The 12099-nt window shown below is 39.9% G+C and overlaps 1 protein-coding gene across 1 annotated transcript in view; it reads left to right on the top strand.

Annotated features, from left to right (window-relative positions):
- The window catches only part of LOC121287955, a 387185-nt gene that overhangs the window by 43297 nt on the left and 331789 nt on the right, over window positions 1-12099 (top strand). Inside the window, exons 5-7 of the mRNA XM_041206118.1 lie at window positions 5705-5870; window positions 7818-7955; window positions 8385-8562. Coding sequence (XP_041062052.1) covers window positions 5705-5870; window positions 7818-7955; window positions 8385-8562 — 482 coding nt within the window. The remainder of the gene's footprint in view (window positions 1-5704; window positions 5871-7817; window positions 7956-8384; window positions 8563-12099) is intronic.

Below are 12099 nucleotides of genomic sequence, written 5' to 3'. Positions count from 1 at the left end.
GCATGATGAAACAGATTCTAGCTATTGGCAAGCAGGGGTGTAATGGAGGGTATACAACACACGGCTATTAATTCATGCTGCCAGCTATATGCTTATTTCCTAATTGTTAAAACTGGCAGTGTACACTTGACAGCCCATTTCAGATTTTGAAATCAGGTACATGACTAAAAGAGGATTTATTTGTTGCATCTACCATAATGATTTGGTAGTGCTTTGAACACTATATGCTACTTAACCAACACGAGTCAGCATTGCAAGTTATTGTTACTGTATAGGACATTGAAGAATGTGGCAAGTGGAGCAGGATTTGTATCAAAGCTCCATATATCCTCCTTTGCTCCATATCCCTTTATACACTAACCCAACAAACATCTATCAATCTTGAAATTTTCAATTCATCCAATATTAACATCCTTTTGGAGGAAAATGTTCCAGATTTCCCCCACCTTTTGTGTGAAAAGCTGCTTTGTGATTTTGCTCTTAGTTCTAATTTGAAGATTGTTCTGGATTTCTCCAACAGATTAAATGGTTTCTTCGTACCTACTTTATTCTATATATTAACTCCATTCCTGACGCTGGTGTTTATTTTCAGTATTTTTTTCCCAAATGTGTTAGAATTATATGGACCATTATTGTTGTAAAATACCTGTTTTCGCAGCTGGAGTGATCTGACTCTAGTTAATAAAAAATTTCCAGTTTAATCTTGGGTAGGTCCTCAGTTTTCAAATTCACATCAATGGTATGACCATTTGGGAATCTAAATATGGTTTAGGAAAGAGGTTTAGTTGTGGAAACATAATGCAATTGAAGCTATGTTTTAAAAAGATTATAAAACCAACATTAAAATAGTTTTTTTAAAAAAAGGTTATTTTTCAGTTTTTTTTAAATTAAGATGACACTTTCAGTTGAAGTTACTCCAGGACTGAGTGTTCTGTTTGGACATTAAAAAGAAAACAAAATTGCACTTCCAGTTATTATTCCCTTGGTCACTTGCCTTTCCTCTTATAAAGAGAATCTTGTCTTCAAACCTCCAATGTTTTCTGTTCCCACTGATTATCACTGGTGGTCATGGCTGAGCAGAGTTCCAGAGTTTGCTGGTATGAAGGAGATAAATGAAATAACACAGTTGTAATGACAAGAGCAGTGAAAAACCCTGAGCAAATTATGCAAATTCTCCTGATTTTAGTGCAGTTCCCACACACTGTCAGGCATGGAAACTCCTCCTAGACACTTTCCCAGATGATGTCATGGAACACTCACTAATCACTATTGAAATGAAGATTACAAAGCAAATCAATGGAAATGGGTGACAACAAACAGTAAAACATTAACATTAAGGATAGATCTTTCAAATTAAAAGGGCCACTGTTGACAACTGCTGCTTGTTTGAATGTGGCATCAATTTTGCTGAAAATTAAACTGAGATGACAATTAAAGTGCAATGTGCACACACTGTCAAACTAAAGGTGCTTCTGTGATCTCTCCATTTCACAGTCCTTTGCTTTAATGGAATTCTGGTAACGATTTCCTGAAATGCCAATTTGCTCACCCTGGTCTGGTTTCCATGCTTTAGAACATTGAACAAGTTGGACTGGTAATAGTCTATAATAAAGCCTGTCTCCAGGCATTCTATAGTGTGTCTGTCATTCATATTCAATCTGTGTCTGTTTCTCTCTTTTTCTCTCTCTCTCTCATTCAGGAGACAGCTCATCACCACCTGCTCAAGGGCAATTAGTGATGGACAACAAATGCTGGCCTTGCCAGCGATGCCCATCTCCCAGGAAAGAATAAAAACAATCCCTACAATTGCAGTTTCCCACTCACATCCTCATTGACGCAGCTTCAGTGGAATTAGTGGAAAAAGTTCATGTTACACAGTTTGAGCTCAGTAAACAGTCCTGTTACTGTGACTGTGATATGATGTTCATTGCTGCTCTCCTGGCTTATGCAGTAGTATTTGAAATAGAAGTTAAACTTCATTCTTTTATTTTTTTCTAATGTTAATCTTTTTAATTCTCTCAGTTTCTTTGTTTTTCCTCCTGGCTTTGTCCTGTTCCTTGGCTAAAATAGCAGTCCCAACATTGTTGTGTAACTGGCCTTGAGAACTGGTAGACCAGCCGAGATATTCAGGCTGATTTAATCACTATCTGATACGTAGAGTCTACCAAGCACCTCCCTGAAGCACTGCTGGTAGCAAGCTCCCAAGAAGAGTCAATCAAAGCAACCTACTGTGTCACCAAGTGTAGTGACACAGTCACCCTCGAAATTACAAATACAATGGCATACATAGCCTTACTCTATATTTCAAAAATGTGTAAAAACTATTGAGAACTCCCCAAATTCTATTGCAGATGAAAGATGCTTTCAAACCACTGTAACTGATTTCTGAATTAAGGCAGGTACAATTTACCTTTATCAAGCTCTGGTTAGGCCACAACTTGAGTATTGCATCCAGTTATGGTCACTACAAGTTATAAGGATGTGAAGGTGCAGAGATGTACCAGAATGCTTCTATGGATGAGAGATTTTAGTTACAAGGTTAGATTGGAGAAGCTGGGTTTGTTCTCCTTGGAGCAAAGAAGATTGAGGGGAGATTTGATAGAGGTAGACAAGATAATGATAGGTTTGGATAAGGTAGACAAAGAAAAGCTGTTCCCATTAGCTGATGGTACAAGGACTTGGGGAGGGAGTCGGGGGGTAACAAGAACATATTTAAGGTTTGAAGCAAGAGATGCAGGGGAATCTGCGGAAGAACCTTTTTACAGAGTGAGTGGTAATAATCTGGAAATTGCAGCTCACGAGGGTGGTGGAAATGGAAACAAGCAATGATTTCAAAAGGAAATTAGATGGGCACTTGAGTGAAATAAACTTGCAGGCTACAGGAATAGAATGGGGGAATGGGACTGACTGGATTGCTGTAGGGAGAGCCGGAATAGGCTTGATGGGCCAAATGGCCAGCTTCTGTACCATAATGACTCTACAACAGTTGTCCAGCAGAGACTTTAGTTGTGAGATCTAAATCAACTGATTATTTTAAAATGCTTTCTTGTGGTCCATATTGCCTTGTCTGATGGTGTTGTCATTACAAGAACAGTGGTAATGTTGGTGGCTTAAATGTTCCCTCCAGAGCAGAGTAAAGTGATGGTGAAGGAGTAAATTCATGATTTGAAACCCTCTTAACAAATATCAGAGTTCCTTTAAAGCTGTTAGCAAAAGTGACTGAGAATCAACCTGACAACGGATTGAGCACAGAAATCCTTGACTTATATTTCTGCTCTCATCTTCCTTTGTTCTACTCAGCAAGTAGATCAGAAACAGCAGCATTTCAAGAATATTCCAGCTCAGCAGTGTAGGTTATGATGAGATGTCCCAGAAAAAATACTAGTTTCAGTTCCTCACAATGGGTTTTGTTTATAAAGTGCGCTATTTTGATCAAACAGCACCATCAAACATAGAAAGAAGCCATTTGGCCCATTCTGTCTGCTGTGTTGGAATAATCCAAAACTAATCCCACTGCCCCACTCTACATGGACTGCAGTGGTTCAAGAAGGTGGCTCATCACCACCTTCTCGAGCAATTAGGGATGGGCAACAAATAGCCAGAGACACCTATGTCCTGTGAAAAGAAATTTTTTAAACTCTATCCATTGACAATTATCATCCTCCGTTTCAAATATTTAGCTATACTCTTCATCATGATATGCTAGTCTGCCTCAACTACTTCCAGTGACAAAGCATTCCACACATTTAACTGTGTGTGAAGACATTTCATCTAAAACTTGCGCCAACCTATTGAATGTTTAGCAAAGCAATGCTTCTCGTTTTAGGAGATGGAGAATGTGTGAACTGGTTTAGTACTTGGCAGTCCTATCTTTGGAGACCACAAAATAATTAGAGAGCTCAGCAGAATATAAATAAGAGTGTATGCTCTCTTCCAAACAATATTGATGTTTTCTTTAAAGTTTTGCAATAACAGGAGCTAGATTCTTTTGCCTCAGCATCTTGCATTCATACAGGGAAAAGCTTGTGCAGAAAGACTCATTAATGGAACTGAATGTTCAAAACATCTTGTGACAAACATTACCGCAGATTACGTGACTGCCATGATCTTCCAGCATGAGAGATCAATTCCAAAATACCTCAGCCTGGTGTGCAGTACAATCTCCACCACTTCTATTGCCTAGGCTTTTGGAGGGCAGCCGTCTATATCGGGCAATGTCCTATGTCCACTTGGCATTACCATAGAAATCAATTACAACAGCTCCGCTTTCAATGCATTAAATGCACTGACTATTTTTGGCAGTTCAGTAAGAACTTTGCACTTTGTTAAGGTATGATTACCTTAATTATTTACTCTTCTGTGCCCACCATTTAAATTTATAGATTGAAAAGAATAATTTAACTATGATGACAGGCTTCCTCATCATTTGAAATTTATTAATTTCACTCAAGTCACAGTAAAAGAAGTTGAAGCCATTTGTGCCACAGAGGATGGTCAATGGTGCCAGTTCCACAGGGTTAACAGGCAAAGCCACCAGTGCCATAGCATGAATGGGCAAATCCACCAGTGCCACAGGGTGCTGGTCAAAGGTGCCAGTGCCACAGGGTTAACAAATGAAGCCGCTAGTGGCACAGGACGAAATGTTAAGACTGATGTTCTCGCTATAAGTGGTGCAAACTGCTTTGTAGTGCTTGTGGACATGAGTGCAGTTGATTGGTGAAGGGGAGGAGCAGAATTTGGGGTTGAACCAGCTTCCAGTGGAGCACAAATTATGATAAAGAGGTGACCTTTCCATCCTGATGTCATCAAAATAGGACTAGTCCATTCTCAATATCCAGAGGCAGAAGTGGGGGCCTAATGCACTTTTTTTATATTCCACTCCATTGTGGGGCAAACATTTGCCATTGGGAAAGCAGCTACAAAGAAATTGTTGCAGTTATTTAACAGTTTGAACTCCTTGGCTGCTTTATCTATATTTGGTGACGTAGCAAAATTCTAGGGATTCTGGCTGTAACTTCCTTTTTGGATTGGCTTTTCAGTTACACTGAATGAAGCAGTCAAAAGAAGCAGTCAAAAGGTATCAAGCCCAGTATTGCACGTATTTCTGTTACATGTGTGGCAGAAAATCAACCCTGTGATCAAAACTGTGGCAATGTTGTAATAGTGAGAGACCCTTGAGATCAAGCAGCAATTTAGGAAACTACAAAGAAGCACAGAAACCAGGGATGTGGCTTAAACTCTAGCAGAAACATACCCTGGAAATTGGGTCAGAAAGAACTTGAAAAATATGTGCTACGTGGTCTACTATGGTCCCAAAATGGCAGGTGGGAAGCACTTGCATCTTTCTGAGTTGAGGTGCCCCATTTTGGGAAGGACAATAGATATGCATTCTTTACCCATGCCTACCTCAGTAGGCGTTGGTCTCTTTGCTTAGACAAATATGGAGCCTAACACCTGCTTGAGGTTCCCATGCCAACTTAGGTTTGTTTTGAGATAGCCAACATCATTATGGGAAACCAACTCTGTGGGACCCCTGCCTAGCGGATGGTAAGTAACTTATCAATATTGGATGCTCCCAAATACCAATAATGTGTGCAACCTGCACCGTTCTGTGGAATTGGGTTGAGGATGGTGATCTTACATTAATATTAACCATTCCGTACAGGTCTGTATTCATAATAGTTTTGCATGTCTGTTGTTGTAGAGCTTCCCTGGAGAAACATCCACTTCAATTTTCTTTCCAAGATGGGATAATTCCTGAGATCTGTCCTTCAGAAGGTGAAGAAACCTGGGCCTTGAACATCAAGCGAGGCATCCTCAGTATTCTCCAGGATTCATATACAGTAAATAAACAGAAAACTGTTGAAGAGGTAAGACACTTGCAAAAACCATTCATATTAATTTTGGGGTTCATAACCGATTGGTATCCACACTAAATTTTACCGTAATGATGGAAATGTTGCATCCAATTTAACTGCAAGAAAAAAAGTTATGATGCTTCTGAAGATTCCAGAATATTCTTACAATCAAATCCTTTAATAAGTTTGTAATTTAAGTGACGTTTTGTTCTTTGGCTAGTTATCATGATCAGACTGGATTGTCAGCTGTGGCTAAGTTGGTAGCACTCTCAGCCGTGAGTCAGAAGGCTGTGGGTTCAAGTCTTACTCCAGGACTTGAGTGCAAATATCCAAGATGGTTCACCAGTGCAAAACTGAGCGAATGCTGCAATGGCAGAGGTGCTGTCCTTTGGATGAGATGTTAAACCATTCTCAGGTGGATGGAAAATATCCCATTGAACTATTTTGAAGAAGAGCAAAGGAGTTATTCGCGGTGTCCTGGTCAATATTTATCCCTCAATCAACATCATGAAAACAAATTATCTGGTTGTTCTCACTGTGCTATTCATGCTGTAGCATTTTCTACATTACAACTTCGTTGCTGTGAAGCACTTTGGGTCGTTTAAGGGCATGAAGGCATTATATATAAATGCAGTCTTTTTAACTTCAATTGATTAATTATTAATCCAAGAATTATTGATCATGTTTCTGATCTTTTGATCTGCTTTGTGAGTAATACTCAGATCCAAGATTTCTATTGGTAAAACTGTACTGGACTTGATTAGTTCAAGCTCCTGTATGCAGAGTTGTGCAGTGAGAGGTTAAAAAACAACTGATGTAACAAGGTCTCTTTGCTACCAAGTCTGAAAGTTATTCAGAAAATTCAGTAATGTCTGATGATTAACCAGCATTGCTGTCACTGGCACAAATCTGTGTTTTCATTTGAAGAGAGCTCCTGTTGACTACATTAGGTTGGATTTCTCTTCATGCTGAGGTATGTATGTTTTGGTTTAATAAGGAATTGCCACATTTACATGATGATAAAATCCTTCACCTTGTAAACTAAATGAAATATAATACGAGTTTATAGATATTTAAGAGAATTTTCAGGAAATATGTTCCAAGTTAACTTTACGATAGACTCCAAAAGAGCCCCTTCAGAATTATTGGTGGTTGTTGAGCAAATATTGGGACTGAACCCAAGAAGAAACCAGATTACAGCATTCCACACCACCTCTAATACCACATGAAGTCATCAGAACTTAACGGCTTCAATTATTTCCTTTAGATTCACTGTTACGAAGTATAACAGAGCGTCACAGATAGGTATACAGCTTGACACATTACAATTGCAGACTTCGGCTGAAAAGCAATAAAAATACTTTTGCTGTTGCATTGGTTCATTGATATCCTATTGTCAATACACTGGCTACTTTTGAAAATATCATGCTCAGAACTCTCCAGAAATCTCACTTGCACATTTCAGGGACCCTGTGGACCCTTTTGGCTCCCACACTGTTGTCATATGTGGATTTAGGACAGGAAATTCATGTTTGTTGTGTGACGCTAAATGTGCAGCTTTCCACTGTAGCTCTGGTACTGTCACTGGGCCAATAACAGCAACAACATCAAATATTTACATTTTGCCTTTAACATGTAAATATCTTCACTATGTCTTCATGTATAGGCACAAAGGGAAACTGATGTTGAGCCAGGAAGGGAAAAATTAATGGGGTAAGACTGAAATCTTGATTGAGACGAGGAGCTTTCAAGAGCTGGAGAGGTTTAGGCAGGGAATTTGAGAGAACAACTTGAAGTTCCTGTAAATTCTCTGCAAAATATATTTTAGTTACATAAGGTATAATAGGATGGGGGTTTAGTTCTTTTTAACTGCATTCTGGAACATCTCAAGTCAGTTCCAATTGGAACAATATACCATTCTATATTTATAGCTCTTTGTTTTTAATACTTTTCCCACAGGTTGATATTTCGGGCAAGTGTTTGTCTGTGTATAAGGTGCAAGGTTCCCTACTTATGAAGTTTAAAGACCTAAACCGTTGTTTCCTACGCTCTATGGCTGTCACTTCATTGCAGTCAGTAGTTCTACCGGATTCTGCAGTAAGCAAAACCTTTACCATCATCCATTAAACTTTGTGACTTTTCTCCATCATCTTAAAAATGAAAACATTATATTTTACCTTTTATAAAATCATATTGTAGTAGTTAACAGATCAGCAGATTAACCCCTTAACAAATATCTAAAAATTAGCTTCTGAATGGTTCTGATGAGAATTCTGAGATGCAGAGACAAACTGTAAATGAATAATTGTTCTATGAAATAATGTATTAAGGAGTGAATTTTTCAGTTATCAAGTCATAACCAAGACACTTGTAAAATATCATTGCCTGTACCTTAAATTAGCTTATAGGTATATTGTGTGAAAGAGAAAATGGCTATTATAAAAACAAGAGTATTTGTGTACGAAAGAAATCGGGGGGATTAATCCAGTCTGATGTTTCATTGTTCCCCATTGGTCTCACCAACAGATCTTGGATTCCCAGTTGGAATGCATGCAGAACTATAAAGGTGGCATCATAGAAATGGCCACATGCAACGAGTCGAATGTCTTTCGGCCCTTCTCCAAAGAAGGAAAAGGGGCAAAGACAGAGATCCTCGCGACAATGAAACTTTTAAAGGTGGAAGAAGCATTATCCATGCCCAGAGGTGAGTTATAAATACTGAACGCAAAACAGAACTCAGCACCTTCTCCTTCTGGAATAATTTGTATCCAAAACCAGAATTTAGCAGTGTAGGCATTGGTGTCTTGAATCCCATGGTGGTCATATGTGCTGGTAAACTGTCTTGGGCACAGAGCTGTGTTTGTGCATGTTAGCACTTATAAAGATTTTGCATCATGAATGAACTAAATGCATATGTTCCATGCTGCTATAGAGAGTGGAGCTTAACTTAAAGTTTCTGCATTACAACCATTTTTGGATGGTCCAGTCATCTGCTTTCAAAATTAAAATGTACATTGCACTATACAGTTGAGCAGCAAAATGCTCATAAACTGGGATTCATAGGGATTCTTTAGAAAAAGTCCTTTAATTCCTATGTCTAGATCGTACAGACCCTTGTGGAGCACACTCATCTTCCAATCTGCGAAATGTCCTTTTACCCTATCATTTACTACCTTCAGTGCAGTTATGTTTACCATAGCTCCATGTACCCTTGTCTTTGTTTAATTGTCTAATATAGCACCTTATCAAAATGTCTTGAAAATCGTTATAAACCATATCCATTGCATTTCTCTCTACTTGTCCTCTGTCTGATGTATTCCAATTGGATTCTATAAGATGGGTCAAGTTTGATCTGATCTTTAGAAATTTCTTTGGGAATCAATGGGGTAATTTTCCAGGCAGTGAACATAATCTTAACAGAATATTTACTAATCTCTAGTTGTTAAATGCTTTCTATTCACACCAAATATGGGAAATAGTGTAGTTGTATTGAGGACAATAACTATCAACTGTAGGAATGCAGCAACCAATATACTTAATGGTCATTATACAATGTGAATGGTTTGTTCTAAATATGTGGTCTGTCCGGACCATAGCAACATATGTGACTTCTAAAATGGTGAAAACGTGGGCTGAATCTAGTGCAGCTCTTGGGAGTGGGAAACGAGGCGGGCAGAGGCATTTAAATGTGCAGAAGAGAAAACGTCAGCTTACCGAAGGGGTTGACAGTTGAGAAATAAGTTGGTGGTGAATTAAAACTGGATAGTGGTTCCCAATGGTAAGTGGTGGGAACATATTTTTAATGCATTAGCATGTCAATGCATACTGATTAAAACACATGGTCAGCAGATTAAATAGTATCTTTGTGATTAAGTCAGCAGGAAATGAGAAATATGCGCCATCAGATTCATGACTGGTTAAAGGTGGCAAGCAGCAGGTGAGGTAGTCTTCCTAGTAGATTTGGAGTAAGTACAAACTGCTTTTTGTATATGCAAACTTTGTTGTTCAGGGGAGAGGAGGCTGAGCTGTCGCACTGAGCTCGGGTTTTGCTATCCAGGGAGATTGGGGTATGATTTTTGGTGGGAGGGAGGTCAGGTCATAGTGGCCCCATGAAGGGTTGTGGGGCCAGAGGGAGGGAGCTGGATGACACAGGGAAGGTCAATCCCTACCACTGTCAGCACAAGCATGGTAGAAGGAAGATCAAAGGTGATTGAGGGCAGGCCAATGGTGAGGCTAGAAGAGTCGAGGGTAACCAAGGGCAGGTCAAGAATGAAAGGGAGAGGGTCGAGGATGATGGTTAGCAGGCCGAGGGTGGGGGAGAAGCAGCTCGATGGTGATAGCGAGGTTGGAGGGTGGTGGGAAGATCCAGGTTAACAGATAGTTAATCAAGGCTGAGGGTGGGTGGCTCAAGGCTCACAGAAGACAGGGCTAGGGTGCTGGAGGAAAGGTCAAAGATGACTGAGGGAAGATGTAGGGTGATGGCTTGAAGCTCCAGTGATCCAAATGGCGGATCCACCCAACCTCCCTCCCTTGGACGTCCATGCCCGACCTCCCTGGACAGCGTCATCCAAGCTTGGTGCAATAGCACAGCCTCCTTTCCCCTGGTCCAACAAAGTTTCCCATACAAGAAAAGTAGTTCCTACTCACTCTAAATCTACCAGCAAGATTTGCCTGTTTTTAAAAAAAGTGCTCCTCACAACACCTAAAAATAGAAATGGTGGTTTGCCAGAGAGAAACAAAGGTTGAGCATGCGATTGGTGTGTTCGCTGGAGCTGGTGGCTGCAATAATCTAAAGTGCAATAATAGTCCCTCCTGTCAAAAACATAGTTAATTTTGTGGTGCAGATGTTTCTGGAAGAAGTGATATTAATGCAAGTCATTCTTGGTTTTCTTGACTGGCATGCACAGTTAATGATTAAAGTGAAGGGTTTAACAAAAGCAAATATTTACAAACATGAAACAGATTTTAACAGATGGAGGTGAAAAATGCATAAGTTTCTTTTATTTTCTATCTATTAATAGAAGCACATGCCTAGAAAATTGACTTCTCATTACTGGATCCTCTGCTGTATATCTTCACTAGACTATGAGGAGAAAAATGAATGCTGAATCAAGGAAGGAGATATTAAAAGGGGTGATCAAAATCTTGGTAGAATAGATGAGTTTTAAGAAGGATCTTGAGTGGAAGGTGGAAAGAAAATTCCAGAGTATGAGGTCTACTTAGCGGAAAGCATGTGGCTATCAATGATGAGATAAAGGGAGCCCAGAGTCAGAAGAACAGAGTTCAAAGAGAGGAGAAGGTTTTAGGGCTGGAGGAGCTTACAGACGTGGGAGGGGGAGGGTTATCAAAAGCATGGAGGAACTTAAATGAGGATGAGAATTTTAAATTTGAGACATTGGTGGATGAAGAGCCAATGTGCGTGAGCTAACAGAGGACTGATGGTGAAGCAAGACTTGCCAGCAGCAGAGTTTTGGATGAGCTGAAGTTTATGGACATTGGCGATGGGAGGCCAACCAAGAGAGCATTTGAGTCTGGAAGTGACAAAGGCGTGACTGAAGATTTCAGCAGGAGTTGAGCTAAAGCAGAGGTGGAAGCGAAGGATGTTAGAGATGGAAGTAGGTGGTCTTGATGATGGAAAGACTGTCGAGTCAGAAACTCAATTGGGGCTGAAGATAATGGTTTTGGTCTTATGAAGAAGGTTGGATGTCAGGCAGTCTGATAGCACGAATGCAGTGGGGAGAGTGAGAGAGGTGGTGGAGAGGTAGAACTGGATGTTATCAGCATACATGTAAAAGTTGACCCCATCTCTGCAGACAATGATGCCAAGTAGCAGCATGTAGATGAGTCTGTGGCTAGAAATGTGTGAGACTCCAGAGATAGCTGATGCAGGGATAAGAAGAGAAGGCATCCCTGGAGATCCTATGTCTGTTATTCGGTAGGTAAGAGTGCAAGTAAGTGAGCACGGTCCCATTAAGTTGAACAGTGGAGGAGAGATGGGGTGGTTGATGATGCCAAAGACTAAAGAGAGGCAGAGGAAGAGAAGCAAAAGGTGATGATCATGGTCACAATTGCAGAGGATGCCATTTGGATTAGAGCTGGTTAGCATTGTGATTGGAACAATAAACCTGATTGGAAATATTCGGAGAAGGAAGTTATAACAAAGATGGACGCGGATTTGGAATGTGACAACACATTGAAAGACTTTGGGCAGGAAAGGGAGATTTGAGATGAGATAAGGATG

This window comes from Carcharodon carcharias, chromosome 15 (assembly GCF_017639515.1).
Source record: "Carcharodon carcharias isolate sCarCar2 chromosome 15, sCarCar2.pri, whole genome shotgun sequence".
Lineage (NCBI taxonomy): Eukaryota > Metazoa > Chordata > Chondrichthyes > Lamniformes > Lamnidae > Carcharodon > Carcharodon carcharias.
This window is presented reverse-complemented; position numbering and strand designations above follow the sequence as displayed.